Raw genomic sequence first — 19759 nt, 5'->3', positions numbered from 1 at the left:
CAGTGCCGAGGACGTCTCTCTGTCCTCCATAGCTGTCCGCTGTCCTCCTTTTGATTTCTGATCTTGTTAATTTGAGTGTTCTCTCTCCACATTTTGGTTAGTTTGGATAGGGATTTGTCAATCTTGTTGATTTTCTCAAAGAACCAGCTCTTTGTTTCATTGATTCTTTGGATTGTTTTCTGTGTTTCTATTTTGTTGATTTCAGCCCTGAGTTTATTTCCAGTCTTCTACTCCACCTGAGTGAGTCTGCTTCTTTTTTTTTTATAGAACTTTCAGGTGTGCTGTTTGTTGTTCTTAATTTCTGCGGGTTAGACGGCAGAGACGGTTACGCGAGGAAAAGACACAGACACGCCGGTCCCGCGTGGGTGCACTTTTAATGGAGGAGGGGCAACAAACAGGTGGGGAGGGGCGTGCAGACACGGTAGGGAAGGCGGGAAGAGAAGGGGAGAACTCGTGACGGTCCTTGCTTTTAACGGGGAATGCAAAGGCTTCTGGGAAATGTGTTTCGCGCTTGCGTGCGCTGGAGTTCAGAGGGATGCTGGGAGTTGTGGTCTCGCAAGGGAACAACACTGTTAAGTCTCTAATGTGAGCTTTCTCTGTTTTCTTTATGTGGGCACTTGGTGCTATGAACTTTCCTCTTAGCACTACTTTCATAGTGTCCCATATGTTTGGGTATGTTGTGTCTTTATTTTCGTTGAATTCAATGAAGACTTTAATTTCTTTCTTTATTTCTTCCTTGACACAGGGGTGGTTCATTAGTTGACTGTTCAGGTTCCATGTGTTTGTAGGCTTTCTGGGGGTGGAATTGTTGTTAAATTCTAACTTTACTTCATGGTGATCTGATAAGACACAGGTAGTTACTAGAATTTGTGTGTGTGTGTGTGTGTGTGTGTCCCAGTTTCTTTTTATTTATTTTTTTGTTCTTTTTTCCTTTTTTTTTTTAAGTATGGAGGCCCAAGTAGAAGTTGTAGATGTTTTTGTTTAAGCTTTACAAAAAAAATCCAAAATAAAACAAAAAAAACTCCTTTTGCATTCCATAAAAATCGACAGGAAAGCACCTGGCCAGAAGCGCAGCCAGTCGCCAGCCGCCACCCCACTGTGGTCTCCTTGGGTGGGCACGTCTGCGCAGTACAGTGCCGAGGACGTCTCTCTGTCTTCCATAGCTGTCCGCTGTGTCCCCCCCCCCCCCCCCGGCCCCCAACTCCAAGCAACTCCCAAATACACATGGAATCTGATTTCCAGTTCTTCTCTTCCACACACCAGTTAGTTCATAAAATGTTTTTGTTTTACATTTTTTACACCAACGTAACAAAGATGGGAGGAGCAGTGGCTGACAGTATATATGCTTATAAATGGGAGGGGAGGAAGACGGGGCCCAGGCGAACAAAAAAAAAAAACCACACGGTCTCTATGGAAACATCGTGGGAAGCGGGCCTTGGAGCCTGAGGAGGGTGGTTATCGGGCTTTATTCTTGGGGAGCTATGCGCTGCATGGTCGATGCAAACTGTTACGTGACCCATCGGGGAGGGAAAGGAGGAGGGAAAAGGAGCAGAAAACGAGTTTTCTAAGAAAGGAACCTAACGAGTGCATGGCGTGTCCGGTTAGCATGAAGCAGAGGTTTAACACTGCTGCTTTCTCTTCAAGGCCTCCACTAGGTCATTCTTGAGAGCTTCTTGCTTTGATTTGTCGGCAAACGTCTGCACAGACCTCAGCCCATTGACGATATCCTTTGTTTTTCCAAAGTAGATCTCATTCAGTGTACTTTTGATTTTATTTTCCATGTCCTCCACCAGGCGCCCAATGTTGGCTATGTGTGGAGAACAGTCACTCACGGTTTCATCTTTCTCCATCTGTCTAGTCAGGCTGCCTCCCAGGTTCATGGTGCCTGAGCCGGATCTGTTGGTTTGCAGCCATAGCATCACTGTGGAGGTCAACTTGTAATGGGCGATACAGCCGCTGGACTTCTCCTGTACTTCCACCACATGGATGGAATCCCAGCAGCCTTTGATCTTCTTTGACCCATCTCCAGCCTTCTTTATGAGGATCACTCCAGCAAAGCCGTGATCCAGATCCCAGAGGTAGACAGATGAGACGCCACCTTCAAAGTACAGGTCTCGGTATTGGTCGAAGGCATTGTTGGCCTCCACCTCCAGCTTTCTCAGTCCAGCAGACAGCATGGCCCCATCTTCCAAAGGAGGATCATACTTGTTACTCCACGGTGACCTATAGGAGTCTCTGTCTCTGTTGTAGTCGCATAAAAGGTAGTACTTGCCCATCACCTTGTCTCTGGCGATTTTCAGGGGCTGGTCAACAGACGACAGGAGATCTTCACACAGACTGGGGACCAGGTCGATCAGGTCACTGAGGTTTTTCTCGATCTGCTGTGGAGGCAGGCGCCTCATTAGGTCCAAGGCACAGTCCAGCTGCTGATCGCTCATCATGGTGGCCGGGGCAGCGGCGGTCCCTGTCCCAGCATCTGTGCCCCCCCCCCCCCCCCCCCGCCAGCGCGCTTCCACTTCCCCGGGTGCCCCTTACTAGAATTTTTTTTTGTATCTGTGGATGTTTGCTTTGTTACCGAGTATGTGATCAATTTTTTGAGAAGGTTCGAAGAGATGCTTAAAAGGTATATTCTTTCCTGTTTGAGTGGAATGTCCTATAGATGTCTGTTAAGTCCATTTGATTCATTACATATGTTAGTTCTCTGTTTTCTCTGTTAAGTTTCTGTCTGGTTGACCTGTGCATTGGTGAGAGAGGAGTGTTGAAATCTCCTACTATTAGGTGTGGGGTTTGATGTATGCCTTGAGTTCTAGTAATGTTTCTTTTACATATGTGGGTGCTTTTATATTAGGGGCATAGATATTCAGGATTGAGACTTCATCCTGGTGAATTGTTCCTGTTATGAGTATAAAGTATCCTTATCCATCTCTTTTGATTGATTTTAGTTTGAAATCAATTTTCTTAGATATTAGGATAGCCACAACCGCTTGTTTCTTAGGTCTGTTTGATTGAAAAACCTTTTCCCAACCCTTTACTCTGAGTAAATGTCTGTTTTTGTGGTCGAGGTGTGTTTCTTGTAAACAGCAGAATGCTGTATCCTGTTTTCCTATCCATTCTCTTAACCTGTGCCTTTTTTTTTAACTGAAAAAATTTCTGCCTCCTCCCCGCCTCCCATTTCCCTCCCCCTCCTCCCACTTCTCTCCCCCTCTCCTCACTCCTCTCCCCCTCACTCTCCAATCTGAAGAGCAGACAGGGTTCCCTGCCCTGTGGGAAGTCCAAGGTCCTCCCCACTCCATCCAGGTCCAGGAAGGTGAGCATCCAAACAGGCTAGGCTCCCACAGAGCCAGTTGATGCAGTAGGATCAAAACCCAGTGCCATTGTCCTTGGTTTCTCATCAGCCCTCATTGTCCGCCATGTTCAGAGAGTCCGGTTTTATCCCATGCTTATTAAGTCCCAGTCCAGCTGGTCTTGGTGAGCTCCCAATAGATCAGCCCCACTGTCACAGTAGGTGGGTGCACCTCTTGCGGTCCTGACTTCCTTGCTCATGTTCTCCCTCCTTGTGCTCCTCATTGAACCTTGGGAGCTCAGTCCGGTGCTTCAATGTGGGTCTCTGTCTCTATCTCCATTCATTGCCAGATGAAGGTTCTATGGTGATATGCAAGATATTCATCAGTATGGCTATAGGATAGGGCCATTTCAGGTTCCCTCTCCTCAACTGCCCAAGGTACTAGCTGGGGACATCTCCCAGGGCCTCTTGCTGGGCTCCAAGGACCTCGAAGACAAAAAGGCCAGCTTGGTGGGCAGGGTGGGATGGTACAAATAAGCCCCAGCAGCAGGACCACTCACCACTGGCTCCCTGGACCTCTCAGCCCTGAAGCAGGCTGAGTTGGAGAATCCAAGGACCCCCACACATTAAAAGGAGTACTTGGGGGCAAGATGGGATGGGGTAAAGAAAGCCAGTACCCAGGAACATGCCCCACTGGATGGCCAGAGAAGTTTAGGGAATTGGAGGGAGCCTGGACTCCATTTGCAGAACCCATCCGGCCATGCAGCCACTCACTCTCCACTCCAGATCTCCTCAGCCCATTCCCACATCTTGTACCCATTTCCACATCATGTACCCATTCCCACATCCTAAACCTAGTCCCACATCCTTATCATTTTCCATCCTGTACACATTTCTATATCTTGTATCCATTCCAACATCTTGTATCCATTCCAACTTCATGTACCCATTCCCATGTCCTGTCCCCACGCCAAAATCCAGTACCCATTCTAATATCCTGTAACTACTCCAACATAACCTACCCATTTCCTCCTCATGCATCCATTCCCATATCCTGTGGGCATTCCAATATTCTCTACCCTTTCACACATCCCATGCACATTCCCACATCCTGTACCCCTTTCTGTATCCTTTACCTATTCCAACATCCTGGACCGATACCCAGATCCTGCACCCATTCCAACTTCCTCTGCCTATTTCCATGTGTTGTATCTGTTTCCACAACCTGAACCAATTCCCAGATCCTATACCAATCCCAACATTCAGGGCAAAATCCTACATTCCCTACTCATTCCCACACCCTGTACCCATTCCACTTTTTTGTTTATTAGATTTGAAAAACATTACCAATCCAAGTGCCCCCTCTCACCCCTCCTCCCATTCTCTCTACACAACCTCTCATCCCACCCCCATCTAATCCTCAGAGAGGGCAAGGCACATTGCCTTGTGGAAGGTCCAAGGCCCTCCCTACTATATCTTGGCTGAGCAAGGTATACATCCAAAGAGAATAGGATCCCCAAAAGCCAGTACATACCATAGGGATAGATCCTGATGCCACTGCCAGTGAGCCCTCTGTGTACCCCAGTCATGCAACTGTCAACCACATTCAGAGGAACTAGTTTGGTCCTATGCTTGTTCCTTCCCAGTCCAGCTAGAAAGTTGGTGAGTGCCATTAGCTCAGGTAGACTGCTTCATTGGGTGTAGCCATCATGGTCTTGACCTCATTGCTCATATTCTCATTCCTTCCACTCTTCAACTGGACTTTCAGAGCTCAGTACAGTGCTCTGATGTGGATCTCTGCCTCTGACTCCATCAGTTGCTGGATGAAGGCTCTATGGTGATATTTAACATAATCATCGGTCTGACTACAGGACAAGTCAAGCTCAGCCCGCTCTCCTCTATGGCCCAGGGTCCTAGGTGAGGTCATCCTTTTGGATTCCTGGGAATTTCTTTAGAGCCAAGATTCTGCCATTCTAAAATGGCTTCCTCAATCAACATATCTCCCTCCTTGCTCTCATCTCTGTCCTTCCGCCATCTCTACCATCCCATTCCCTCAAGTACTCCTCTACCCTTTCACTCTACCATTCTCTTCTCCTCCTACCCTCCTGTCTTCCCCACCCCCATGCTCCCAACCCTACCAGTAAATTCTGTCCATTTCCAATTTCCAGGTGGAACTATATTTATTTTTCTTTGGGTTCACCTTAATACTTAGCTTCTCTAGGATCATTAACTGTGGGTTCAATGTTCTTTGTTTATAGCTAGTATCCACTTATGAGTGAGTACAAACCATATTCACACTTTTGGGTCTGGGTTACCTCATTCAGGATAGTGTTTTCTAATTACATCCATTTGCATGGAAAATTTAAAATGTCATTGTTTTTACTGCAGAGTAGTACTTTAATGTGTAAATGTGCCACACTTTCTTTATCCATTCTTCCATTAAGAGGCATCTAGATTATTCCCAGGTTCTGGCTATGACAAATAATGCTGCTATGAACATAGTTGAACAAATGCTTTTGTAATATGATTGGGCATCCCTTGGGTCTATTCCTAAGAGTGGTATTGCTGGATCCTGAGGTAGGTTGACTCCCAATTTTCTGAGAAACCGCCACACTGATTTCCAAAGTGGTTGCATAAGTTTGCATTCCCACCAGCAATGGATGAGTGTTCCCCTTACTCCACACACTCTCCGACATAAGCTATCATTGGTGTTTTTGATCTTAGCGATTCTGACAGGTGTAAGATGGTATCACAGAGTTGTTTTTCTTTGCATTTCCCTTATAGCTAAAGAAGTAGATACATGTCCTTAAGTATCTTGTGACCATTTGAAATTCTTGTATTGAGAATTCTCTGTTTAGTTCAGTATACCATTTTTAACTGGGTTATCTAGAATTTTAATATCTGATTTCTAATAATATTTTATTGCTTTAAAATAATACCATTCAAAATTTCTACTTCCTCCCCTACTTTCATTTCCCTCCCTCTCCCCGACACCCCCTACCTCCTCCCCTCCCTCTCCAGTCCTAAAAGAAGGCAAGGTACCTTGCCCTGTGGGAAGTCCAAGGTCCTCCCCCCTACATCCAGGCTTAGAAAGGTATGCATCCAAAGAGAATAGTATCCCAAAAAGCCAGTACAGGCAGTAGAGACAAATCTCTGTGCCATTATCATTGACCCCTTAGTCTTCCCCAGTCGTCAGCCACATTCAGAGGATCCAGTTTGATCCCATGCTCATTCAGTCCCAGTCCAACTGATTTGGTGAGCTCCCATTAGCTCAAGCTCACTGTCTTAGTGAATGGACCAACCCCTTGTGGTCCTGACTTCCCTGCTCATATTCTCCCTCCTTCTGTTCTTCAACTGGACCTTGTGAGCCCCAGTTCTCTGATGTGGGTCTCTGTCTCTATCTCATCTGTCGCTGGATGAAGGTTCTATGATGATATTCAAGATAGTCATCAGTATGACTATGGGACAAAACCAGTTCAGGCACCTTCTCCTCCACTGGCCAGGGTCCTAGCTGGGGTCATCCCCATGGACACCTGGGAACCCCTCTAGAGTCAAGCCTCTTTCCAATCCCAAAATGCCTCCCTTAATTAAGATATCTTCTTTCCAGCTTCCATATCCACCCTTCCTTCATCTCAACCATCCCATTCCCCCAAGCTCTCCCCAATCCTCACCTTCTCCCTTCTCTCTTCACATCTCCCCTTATCCCCAAACCACCCCACTCCCGTGATCCCAACTTTTGTCCAGTGATCTTGTCAACTTCCAATATCCAAGAGAATAAATATATGTTTTTCTTTGGGTTCACCTTCTTATTTAGCTTCTCTAGGATCACAAATTATAGGCTCAATGTCCTTTGTTTATGGCTGGAATCCACTTATGAGTGAGTACATACCATATTCATCTTTTGGGGTCTGGGTTATTGTTGCGGGAGGTCCTCCCACTCCTCCAGCCTATCACCGCTGAGGTACCAGCCCACTGGGGCGTGGTTTCTCTCCCTTTAAAAAAGCGGCCACTTCCCTCTTCTCTCTCTCTTCACTTCCTGCTCCGCCTGCGACTAGACTCCTTTCCTGGTTGCGAAGAGGGCTGTTGCCTGGGACAGTGATCTGTAAGTTTTTTCCCCTTTAAATAAATACCACCCTAATAATCATAACCCCGAATTGGTGTGGCATTGTTTGTGACTTACGCCTTCATTTTGGCGCCCAACGTTTGGTTTTAGAACCTCTCCTTTCCCCACTCGCAGCCGCGAGTTCGGCTTGGCGGCCCCAAGTTCGGCTTGGCAGCCCCAAGTTCGGCTTGGCGGCTGCGGGCTTGGCGGGCGCAAGTTCAGCTTGGCGGCCGCGGGCTTGGCGGGCTCTAGTTCGTCTTGGCGGGAGCCCTCCCCTTCCTCAGCCGCCAGAGGCCTTGGACTCCCCACGTGGATTTAAACTCCACAGGCCCGCGTAGTCTCTGGCCACGTGGTTTGCTCTTTTCTGAGTCATTTTTAAATCTCCCTTGCAAGTACAGCTCTTAAGTGGCACGAACCAGAGCACGTGGTTGCTGAAAGCTGCAACCCCTCAGGGTGACTTGTTCCGTCTCAGGAATTGATTTAATTAGATTTATTTTGTTGAGAAACTTGAATTTTCCAGTTTTTAACATCTACTAAGGCACTGAAACAGGACCATGTTTTCACCGCGACTCTGCAACAGCGCCACCTGCTGGATAATAGGTAATATTGCAGTTTTTGTTTCTAACGCAAATTTTACTGCTTTGTTTTCACTAATACAATGGATTAGTAAATTTATATTTACTAATACAATGAATTACATCATACAAGGTTTATATGATTATGGGGATACCTTAATTTGCTTGTTACTAGCCTTCAGTTTTCTTTTCCATATTCTATCATTAAGGAAGAATATGGCACTCCTAAGAACGATTGAATCTTTACGTACTAATAATGAACAGAAGAATATGGCACTCCTAAGAATGATAGAATCTTTACGAACTAATAATGAACAACTAATTGACAGGATTAAAATTATTGAAAATCAGAGGTTATCTGAACAAGTGGATACTATGACAGACAAAATTGATTCCATATCCAAGGGTATTAGAAAGTTACCTGAAAGGGTTCAGGCTGTTGAATTTGACGTTCAGACTTTATCACAAAGTTTTGATAAGGTAACAGACAGAATGTACCTCCAAGATGGGAATCTACATGATATACAAGAAAAGTTTAAGGAGGACATGTTATCTTTGAAGGAAAAAATTAAAGCTTTGGAATCACAGGTGCAGAATGGGGACCAAAAAATTGATACCTCAGTGAAATCACTGGAAATATATACAGGTCAGGAGATTCAGGATTTAAGAGAGACAATGATAAAAAGATTTGAAAAGATTGGGGAAATTATTGCAGCTGGTGAACAGAGTAAGGAGGCACAAGGACAGGATACAAGGCCTCCACCAGCTATTAGAACTGGCTTACCCAGGGTTCTAGCGACATACCCTATACTTAATTCTGAAAAAGCATCAACTTCTAAAGGCTCAAAGGGAGTCAGAGAAGCTAGATGGACGCCAATAGCAATGAATGATCTGAAAGAAATTAAGCAAGCTGTTGTTAATTTTGGCTTGCACAATGCATATGTAAAGGAAATGATAAGGACTTGGGCTTCTAATGCTAGAGCTACTCCCCATGATTTCCATCAGTTAGTGTCTGCAGTTTTAGATAATGGACCTTCCTTGATGTTTGGAATTTATTTCAGAGAAGAATCCAAACATATGGAACAGCAAGGAAGAGCAAAAGGTATTGAGGTTTCCCAAGATCAAATTCTTGGTGCAGGAGAATATGCTGATCCACAGGTCCAAGCTCTTTATGACGATGAAGTACTGTGTCTATGTCACCAAGCAGCTTTAAATGCTTGGAATAGGATACAAGATCCAGCAAAAAGGGTTGAATCATATACCAGAATTAGGCAGGGACAGAGAGAACCCTTTATTGACTTTTTGCAAAGATTAATTAAGGCTCTGGACATAGGGGTAACAGACCCAGAAGCTAGACGAATACTTCTTGAATCTCTAGCTTTTGAGAATGCAAACATAGAATGCAAAAAGATAATTGGGCCTTTAAAGTCTAGATCAGCACCTATGGATGAATGGATTCAGCATACGATGAATGTTGAGACGTTTAGCTATAATGATGAATCTTGGGTAGGAGAAGCGATTTCCAAAGCAATGAGGAGACATCAAACTGCCAGGTGTTTTAATTGTGGTAAATTAGGACATTTGCAAAGGAATTGCAGGCAAAGAATTTCTAGGAATAATATCTCTTCTGGGAATGACAAAAATAGGAGACCTCGGCCTTCAGGTATATGTAGGAGATGCGGTAAAGGCAGGCATTGGTCCAACGAATGTAGGTCAACAACAGACAGACGGGGCAATCCGATATCATCGGGAAACTCCGTGGGGGGCCTCTCGCAGGCCCCCAAGCCAACAGTGGCCCAGTCATTCCCAGTCACAGTGGAGAACGTGCCTCACCAAGAAAATTAAAAGCTCCAATTTCTGCTGTAAAAAGTAATACTGGTCTAAATGAAGAATTACGTGTGGAGGATGAGTCAAAAAACCCAATAGGACAGAGTAAACGTATATTTTGGCAGACTTCTATTAATGATCAAAGACCAAAGCTAAGAGTCTGTATAAATGGCACTTTTATTGAAGGCTTATTAGACACAGGTGCGGATGTAAGTATCATTACCCCAGAATCTTGGCATCCGAATTGGCCTCTTCAAGAGGTAGATGTTCAATTCCTGGGAATTGGAACCCTATCTCGTGTAAAACAAAGCACAAGATGGGTTGAATGCATAGGGCCCGAAGGGCAAATAGGAAGACTAAGGCCATATATAGCCAATATTGCCATAAATTTATGGGGCCGTGACCTGCTACAGCAATGGAATACCCAGATTAACATTCCTGTATTTCCAGGAACTCATAATTCTGGGAAGGATATGATGAGGTATTATGGGAAAAGGTCACCAGCCATTCAGGCTGTACAAGAACATACAGCAAATACCAAACCTTTAGAGGTACCAACGGCCCTACCTTTAAAATGGCTAACTGAGAAGCCAATATGGACCAAACAATGGCCTCTAGCTGAAGATAAACTACAGGCATTGGAACAGCTGGTGCAAGAGCAACTAGATGCTCACCATATTGAAGAATCAACCAGCCCTTGGAATTCTCCTGTGTTTGTTGTAAAAAAGAAATCTGGTAAATGGAGAATGGTGACAGATCTAAGAGCTGTCAACAAAGTAATTCAACCTATGGGCCCACTACAATCTGGAATTCCTTTGCCTTCTCTGTTACCAAAAGGATGGCCTCTTATAGTTATTGATTTGAAAGATTGTTTTTTCACTATACCGTTACAAGAAAAGGATAGAGAAAAATTTGCCTTCACAGTGCCTACTTATAATAATTCTCAGCCTAATAGGAGATATCAGTGGACTGTCCTCCCACAGGGTATGCTCAATAGTCCTACACTGTGCCAATATTTTGTAAGTAAGCCATTGGAAATAATTCGTAAACAATTCCCCAAGTCCATCATTTATCATTACATGGATGACATCTTATTATCTGATTCAAATAAAGATACTTTAGAAAGGATGTTTGAAGAAGTAAAGAAAGTCTTGCCTAGGTGGGGATTACAAATTGCCCCTGAAAAGATTCAAAGAGGAAATTCTATTAATTACCTAGGTTACAGAATAGGGTTAGAGAAAATTAAAACGCAAAAGGCACAAATTAGGAGAGACCGGTTAAAGACTCTTAATGACTTCCAAAGATTGTTAGGAGACATTTCCAGTCTACGACCAGCTGTTGGGATAACACCTGATCTAATAGTTCATTTAAACAAAACCTTAGATGGTGATAAAGATTTGAATAGTCCAAGAGAACTGACAGCTGAAGCAGAAAAGGAACTGACAATGATTGAGGAAAAATTACAGGAGGCACATGTGGATAGGGTGAACCCAAATCTTAGCTGCATCCTAGTCATATTGCCTTCCAGAATTTCTCCTACAGGGATTCTAATGCAGAGGGAAGATATTATTTTAGAGTGGATATTTATACCTAATAAACCAAGTAAAAAATTAAAAACTTATGTGGAAAAGGTCTCTGAATTAATTATAAAAGGTAAGCTGAGACTTCGTCAACTAGCAGGTATAGACCCAGCAGAAATTATAGTGCCTTTTACTACTGAAGAAATAAAAAAGTTATGGGAAGACAATGAACCGTGGCAAAGAGCTTGTGCTAACTTTTTGGGAGAAATTAATAGCAACTATCCCAAAAGTGATAGACTTAATCTCATAAAAAGAACTTCTTGGATTCTTCCTAGAATTGTACGTGATGCTCCAATAACTGGAGCCCGTACGTTCTATACTGATGCAAATAAATCAGGGAAAGCAGGTTACAAGTCAGATGAATTGAGTAAGGTGGAACAAAGCCCTTATAATTCTGTCCAGAAGGCAGAATTATATGCCATTCTTATGGTGCTAAGGGATTTTAAAGAACCTCTTAATATAGTTACAGATTCACAATATGCAGAAAGAGTTATCTTGCATATTGAAACCGCTGAATTTATACCAGATGACACAGAGTTGACTTCATTGTTTATCCAGGTACAAGACATAATCAGGAACAGGCTTTGTCCGATGTACATAACACACATCCGGTCCCATACAGGTCTGCCTGGTCCTCTAGCCCAAGGCAATGCTGAGATTGATCAATTATTGATTGGAAGTGTGTTGCAGGCCTCGGAATTTCATAAGAAGCATCATGTCAATAGTAAAGGCCTAAAGAAAGAATTTTCCATTACTTGGCAACAAGCTAAGGACATTATAAAGAGATGCCCTACTTGTTCTTTCTATAATCAAACACCGTTGCCTGCAGGGAGTAACCCAAAGGGTACTAAGAGAAATGAAATCTGGCAGATGGATGTGTTCCACTTTATGGAATTTGGTAAATTAAAATATGTACACCACACCATAGACACGTATTCAGGTTTTCAATGGGCTACTGCCCTGAGCTCAGAAAAGGCTGATTCAGTAATCACACATTTATTGGAAGTTATGGCCATCATGGGTATACCTGCGCAAATAAAGACAGATAATGGTCCAGCATATGTATCTAAGAAAATGAAACGCTTTTTTGATTATTATAATATAAAACACATTACAGGTATACCAAATAATCCTACAGGTCAGGCAGTTATAGAAAGATCAAATCGTACTATAAAGGATATGCTGAACAAACAGAAAGGGACTGAAAATACCCCCAGAAATAGATTACATAATGCTTTATTAACCTTGAATTTTCTTAACGCTAATGAGAAAGGAACGACAGCAGCAGAAAGACATTGGATAATGGAAAAGTCTGCTGAACTAAATCAACCGATTTATTTCAAAGATGTGCTGACCTCTCAGTGGAAGCCAGGAGATGTGCTACGTTGGGGAAGGGGTTTTGCTCTTGTTTCCACAGGAGAAGAAAAATTGTGGATACCATCAAAATTAATAAAGTTTCGATTTGAAGAGGAGAAACCTCTTGGAAAGGAGAAATGACAACTCATCCACAACGATGATATTCATACAGGTGGTAAGAAAAACATATAGAATGGGGGCAGGGTTCTGTTCTTATCTCCACAGGAAAACACTCATCTTTGAGAAATTCAAGGGACCCTGGATGTTTGGATACTGACAAATGGAAAAATACCTGCCCAATAGGAAATATGAAGACAACTGAATGGATTGTGTAAGTAATATTAAACCATATTTCTAAATTTTTATAAAGCTGGTTTTGAAGTTGGACTTTGGCTCAGTCCCTCTCCAATTCCAAGCCTGTTAGTAAGAGAAAAACCCAGAGTTTCTGGAGTTTCTGTCTCATGTCAAGAGCCATGATATGGGACAGAAAGAAATATGAGTTTAGAAAACATCTTTGCTTTTCTTCATATCTATCATACTTTTCATTGAATATATCTATCATGTCTTTCATTGAATATATATATATGTTTATATATGTCTATATGATTAATGTTTAAGTTTTTCATAATGAACAATGAGTTTTTCCTGAAGTGACATTTGAAGTTTCCAGGAAGAAGATGGGGCCCCATAACAACAACTCCACCTGGTTGATATGACGTCATGATACTGATAGCGCTACTACAAGACCTGCTTTTGGTACCAGCTGCACAAGACAGTTCCAACTTGGTTAGCTGAAATGGTGCACATCTTATACAACATTTTGGCCAGACCTGCACAAAATACTCAGAGACTATTGGCAATTTTAAAAGACATTGATCTTGAAATTTAACCATCATTTCACTTTCACAGGATCCCCCAGAAAGAACGTCGCCCCCATGACAGCTGGAAGTAATTCTAGAGGACGACGTCCCCTTTCCCAGTAAAACTTGCCCTTGGGTTTAGGGACATCATTTAGGGGTTGATTATAATTAGTATACGATTGAGGGTTGGGGGAGGAATTTTATACGCTCAGGGATCATTTTGAAAAAAAAAAAAAAAAAAAAGAGGGATGATGGGATAATAGATTTGTAATTGTGAGTTACTGTTTTTAGACAAATACATTGGTATAGATTCTTGTATATTGATACAAAGTTAAATTATATTGACTATTGTACGCATGCATGTTTCTACCTCTGTTTAAAACATTTTTTTATGTATTGACATATATTGTATTGATATATATATATATATTGTATATATTTACCATATTGCAGTGTACATTTCTACCTCTGATTAAGATACTTATATAATGATTGTGTATTGATATATATTTGCCTACTGCAATGTATATTTGTACATTGTTTATATTTGGAGGTCATTGTCCTCATTTGTTTCACAGTCGTTTATTGTCTTAGTCTTTAAGTTAGATAGATATTGAGAATTATATAGACTAATAGTCATCTAAGTTTGTCATTTATAATAGACTAATCAGGTTCTTTAGATATATAGAGATTATACTCAGTATAGATAGATAATCTTCAACTTCTTCAAAGAGCTGTAGAAAATGGCCTTTAATCTAACTCAGAGTTTTGTGGTAGTGAGACACAATTGCTCCTGGCAACACCACTCTATTCCCGAGAGAATGTTGAGCACCAAAGACACTCCACCTGGAGCCTTTCTTTTTGGCAGAACTGGCGTTTGGGCAAAGAAATGCCCATACCTCAACAACTGACAAAGATACAGAGCATGCATCAATGGATAAAACAGGACTGTCATATCCTGCCAAGACAGGGTAAGATAGTTTTGAAAAGTTGCTTGCCTTAGAAAATGGTATGTCAGTTATGTTAGGCCTTAGCCAAAGTTGGTTGCTTCAACGCTGCTAATGTGACTTTGGGTGATTGCCCAGGTAGCTAGTTGTCTCTGTAATTTGTTGCATGTTTTGGAAGTTGTTCTACTGAACTTCCTAATTACCCAGGTAACATTATTTCCCTTCTCAGATCTTCGATGGGGTTGAAGACTATATAAATGTAGTTACTTTCTCTCATGACTTGGCCAAGTTATTTATTATACAAGACCTAAGCTAGTTAGAATAGGATATTTGTACTTATTGTATATAATTTCATAGTAGGTTTAGAACTCTCTTATTTAAACAAAAGGGGGAGGTGTTGCGGGAGGTCCTCCCACTCCTCCAGCCTATCACCGCTGAGGTACCAGCCCACTGGGGCGTGGTTTCTCTCCCTTTAAAAAAGCGGCCACTTCCCTCTTCTCTCTCTCTTCACTTCCTGCTCCGCCTGCGACTAGACTCCTTTCCTGGTTGCGAAGAGGGCTGTTGCCTGGGACAGTGATCTGTAAGTTTTTTCCCCTTTAAATAAATACCACCCTAATAATCATAACCCCGAATTGGTGTGGCATTGTTTGTGACTTACGCCTTCAGGTTATCTCACTCAGAAAAGTGTTTTCTATTTCCATCCATTTGCATGCAAAATTCAAGATGTCATTGTATTTTACTGCTGAGTAGAACTTCAAAGTGTATATTGCCACACCTTCTTTATCCATTCTTCTATTGAGGGGCATCTAGGTTGTTTCCAGGTTCTGGCTGTTGCAAATAGTGCTGCTATGAACATAGTTGAACAAATGCTTTTGTAATATGATTGGGCATCCCTTGGGTCTATTCCCAAGAGTGGAATTACTGGATCCTGGGGTAAGTTGACTCCCAGTGACCTGAGTAATCGCCACACTGATTTCCAAAGTGGTTGTACAAGTTTGCATTCCCACCAGCAATGGATGAGTGTTCCCCTTACTCCACATCCTCCCCAGCATAGACTATCTTGATGTTTTTGATTTTAGCCATTCTGACAGGTGTAAGATGATATCTCAAAGTTGTTTTGATTTGCATTTCCCTGGTCGCCAAGGAGGCTGAGCATGACTTTAAGTGTCTTTTGGCCATTTGAACTTCTTTTGTTGACATACAATGGAAGAAAGAAAGCATCTTTAACAAATGGTGCTAGCATAACTGGATGTCAACCTGTAGAAGAATAAAAATAGATCCATATCTGTTGCCATGCACAAAACTCAAGTCCAAATGGATTAAAGATCTCGATATAAATCTGACCACACTGAACCTGATAGAAGAGAAATTGGGAAGTAGTCTGCAACACAGGGCACAGGAGACCACTTCCTACGTATAACCCCAATAGCACAGACAATGAGAGCAACAATGAATAAATGGGACCTCCTGAAACTGAGAAGTTTCTGTAATGCAAAGGACATTGTTATTAAGACAAAAAAGGCAACCTCCTGAATGGGAGAAGATCTTCACCAACCCCGCATCAGACAAAGGTTTGATCTCCAAAATATATAAAGAACTCAAGAAACTAGACATTAAAATTCTAATTAACCCTATTAAAAATGGGGTACTGAACTGAACAGGTTTTGTCTTTTCATAGTGTCCCATATTTCCTGGATATTTTGTATTAATATTTGTTAAATTTAATGTTTTCTTTAACTGATGAGTCTATCTCCTCTATTGTCCTTTGATTCTCTCTTCCATCTTTTGTACTTGCTGTTTATGCTTGCATTTGTGCTTCCTGAATGTTTTCTCATGATTTCTGTTTCTATAATTTCCTCAGCTTGTGTTTTCTTTATTGTATCTATCTCAGTTTTCAAGTCCTGAGTAATTTCTTTCATATGTTTGATTGCTTTTTCTTGGTTTTCCTTAAGGGATTTGTTGATGTCTTCCAATTTTTTGTTTATCGTTTTCTCCATTTCTTTGAGGGAATTTCTCATTTTCTTTTCAAGGGCCTCAAACTTTCTCCTGAAGTTATTTTTTAGGTCATTTTCTTCTGCTTTATCTATATTTGGTTGTTCAAGTCCTGTTGGAGGGTCACTAGATTTTATTAGTGTCATGTTGTTCTTTGTGGTGTTGAATTGTTCTTACCATGTTTACCTATCTTTTCCTCTAATTAGTGTAATTGGGGCTGTTTGTGACTCTGGTGATCAATGTCCCAGGTGCCAGTAGATCCAAGGCTCATATGGTTGCTCCTTGTGGTGCAGACAGTGCCACGATTCCAGTCACCCCATTGGTCACTCCATTTTCCTAGGGGTTGCTCAATGCTCCCGGGGTTTGCTCTGCTGCCATGGAGTTTGCTGTCTGAGGCTTGCTCTGACAGAGGTTGCTGGCTCAGTACTGTTTCTGTAAATGTCTCTGATCTGGATCCACTTCTGCAGAGGTCCCTGGCTTGGGGTTGGTCCCACGGAAGTCCTGGCTCAGGCCTACTCCCTCAGAGGTTCTCAAATCCTGTACCCATTGTAACATCACATATCCATTCCCACATGCTGTACACATTACCTTATCCTGAACCCATTATAACATTCTGTAAAAATTCCCACTTCTCGTACCCATTGCCACATCCTGTAACCATTCCTATTTCCTGTAGCCAACCAATGTATTGTACACATTCCTACATCCTGAACCCATTCCCACATCCTGTACCCATTCATAAATTCTGTACTCATTCCCACATCCTGTACCCATTCATAAATTCTGTACTCATTCCCACATCCTGTACCCACCCATTCCCACTTCCTCTACCCATTCCCATGTCCTGTACACACACCCACATCTTGTACCCATTCAAATATCTTGTACTCATTACAACATCCGTATCTATTTTCAATCTTGTACCCATTCCCAAATACTGTACCAATTCTTACTTTCTGTACCCATTTACATTCTTTGTACCAATTCCTGTTCCCTTTACACATTCCTACATACTGTACATATTCACACATCCCATGCCCATTCCAACATCCTGTACCCATCCCCACATCCCCACACACTGTACCCATTCCAAAATCCTGTATGCATTCCCACAACCTGTACCTGTTCTCGTATTCTGTACCCATTACCACATCCTGTACCCATTCCCATATCTTGTATCCATTCCCTCATCCTGTACGCATTCCACATCATTTTCCCATTCTCATTTCCTGTACCTGTTGTAGGGAGCAACTAGTTTGTTTTCCCAGCCACCAAGACTCCCAAAATAATCACACAGAAACTATATTATTTAAATCACTGTTTGGCCAATCTCTTAAGTGTATTGCTGACTATCTCTTACATCTAATATTATTCCATTTGAAGTATTTTATATTTTACCACAATATTGGTGGCCTGCTAGCAAGGTTCCAATATCTATCTCCATCGGGGCTACATTGTTTCTTTCTGACTCCACTCTTCTTTCTCCCAGCATTCAGTTTAGTTTTCCCCACCTAGTTCAGTTCTGTCCTGCTATAGGTCCAAAGCAGTTTCTTTATTCATTAATGGTAATCACAGCATACAGAGGGGTATCCCATACCACCTCCCCTTTTACGTTTTACTTTTTAAAAAAAAAAAGGATTTTAACTTTAACATAGTAAAATTACACATATCTGGGCCATGGTGGCACACACCTTTATTAATCCCAGCACTCGGGAGGCAGAGGCAGGTGGATCTCTGTGAGTTCGAGGCCAGCGTGGTCTACAAGAGCTAGTTCCAGGCCAGGTTCCAAAACTATAGCAAAACCTTGTCTTGAAAAACAAAAACAAACAAGTAAAATTACATATAACAAAATGGGTATCAATTAAGAACTACAGTTATAATACTTATGTCTACTTTATCTTTTATCATAACTAAGGAAAACTATAACTATAACTATCTATCTATTCTTCAACTCCATCAAAGACTCCATAAGGATATAATATTACCTAAGTAAACAGGAAGTGCATTATAAGCAACTTCCAAATCAGAGACATCTCGCTACCTGGACAGTCACAAGCATAACACCTTAATCAAGAGCAGAAATATATATATATATATATATATATATATATATATATATATATATATATCAAAATTGACCTTAAATTTGTATCAAGAAACCAAGATCCATACCAATGCAAGCATCTATAGCATATTTGCCTTTAAATGTAAACAAACATTTGTAAACAATATTTGGGAATATGGACATAGTTCTCTCCAAACTGCTTCCTGCTTTTTGTTGGGCAAAGTAATTTTTTGGAGGTGTTTGAAGCACCCTTTCGGGGGGGTCTTGGTCCATCAAACCATATAAGTCAGGAAAGACTCCATAGATTCTAATCTTCTGTGAAAAAAGAACCTCTTTTCCAAAGCAACAAATCCTTAGACCCAAATTCTGAAGACATGATACCTTTAAAGTATTTATGTTGATTACTTAGCTCCTTTACAGTCAAAAGAAAACACTTCAAGTGGACCCTCTACAGATAGAGTGATCTTTGTCAAGGGTAAATATCACTTGGTTATACTTGCCTTTGGGTTCTTAAAACATTTCCCTGATTTCCATAACCCTTAAGACAAAGAGCATCCTTTGTACAGTATATCCCTTATGTGCCTGTGGTACCATGGATAGCTTATCTCCTATACAAAGATATCACCTCCATGGAAGGAGATATGACACCCCCTCCCATAATTATGTTCTCAATGACCATTTAATATAGTATGTGACTTAGACCTGGAATTTACTGAATGCTCTTTGAATGAATAAATTAATAAGAAAACAATCCAAACCTTCCCCCATGTATCTGGCCCAGGATTTTTGTTGTAAAAACATGTGAACTTGTGTTTAATAAACAGTTTTATTGAAAAAAAAAAAAAGAAAACACAATAGTATACATAATTCAGATCTTTGTGTATTTTCTATCTTTATGTGGATTATTATTCTTTATTTCTTTAATATATGACTGTCTTACTCTGTCTCTTTAAAGACTTTGTTTTTTGTTTTTTATTTTTTAATTGATTTTTATTGAGCTCTACATTTTTCTCTGCTCCCCTCCCTGCATCTCCCCTCCCCCTTCCATCCTCCCCCACAAGGTCCTCATGCTCCCAATTTACTCAGGAGATCGTGTCTTTTTCTACTTTCTACTTCCCATGTAGATTATATGTATATAAGTCTCTCTTAGTGTCCTCATTGTTGTCTAAGTT

At 41.6% G+C, this 19759-nt stretch overlaps 1 protein-coding gene across 1 annotated transcript; it reads right to left on the bottom strand.

The window, feature by feature from the left end:
- Nucleotides 1-1570: 1570 nt before the first annotated feature.
- Nucleotides 1571-2473, bottom strand: LOC121463023 (F-actin-capping protein subunit beta-like). Its single transcript, XM_041675051.1, has one exon. The coding sequence runs from the start codon at nucleotides 2439-2441 to the stop codon at nucleotides 1620-1622; it is 822 nt and encodes a 273-aa protein (XP_041530985.1). The 5' UTR covers nucleotides 2442-2473; the 3' UTR covers nucleotides 1571-1619.
- Between the last annotated feature and the right edge of the window lie 17286 nt (nucleotides 2474-19759).

This window comes from Microtus oregoni, unplaced genomic scaffold, assembly GCF_018167655.1.
Source record: "Microtus oregoni isolate MIOR12 unplaced genomic scaffold, Mior012 000025F_ref0000491, whole genome shotgun sequence".
Classification (NCBI taxonomy): domain Eukaryota; kingdom Metazoa; phylum Chordata; class Mammalia; order Rodentia; family Cricetidae; genus Microtus; species Microtus oregoni.
Note: the sequence above shows the minus strand (reverse complement) of the source record. Positions and strands in the feature narration are given on the sequence as shown.

Coding starts and splice junctions, on each gene's coding strand:
- LOC121463023 (XM_041675051.1), bottom strand. CDS start 2,441: ATGATGAGCGATCAGCAGCTGGACTGTGCCTTGGACCTAATGAGGCGC.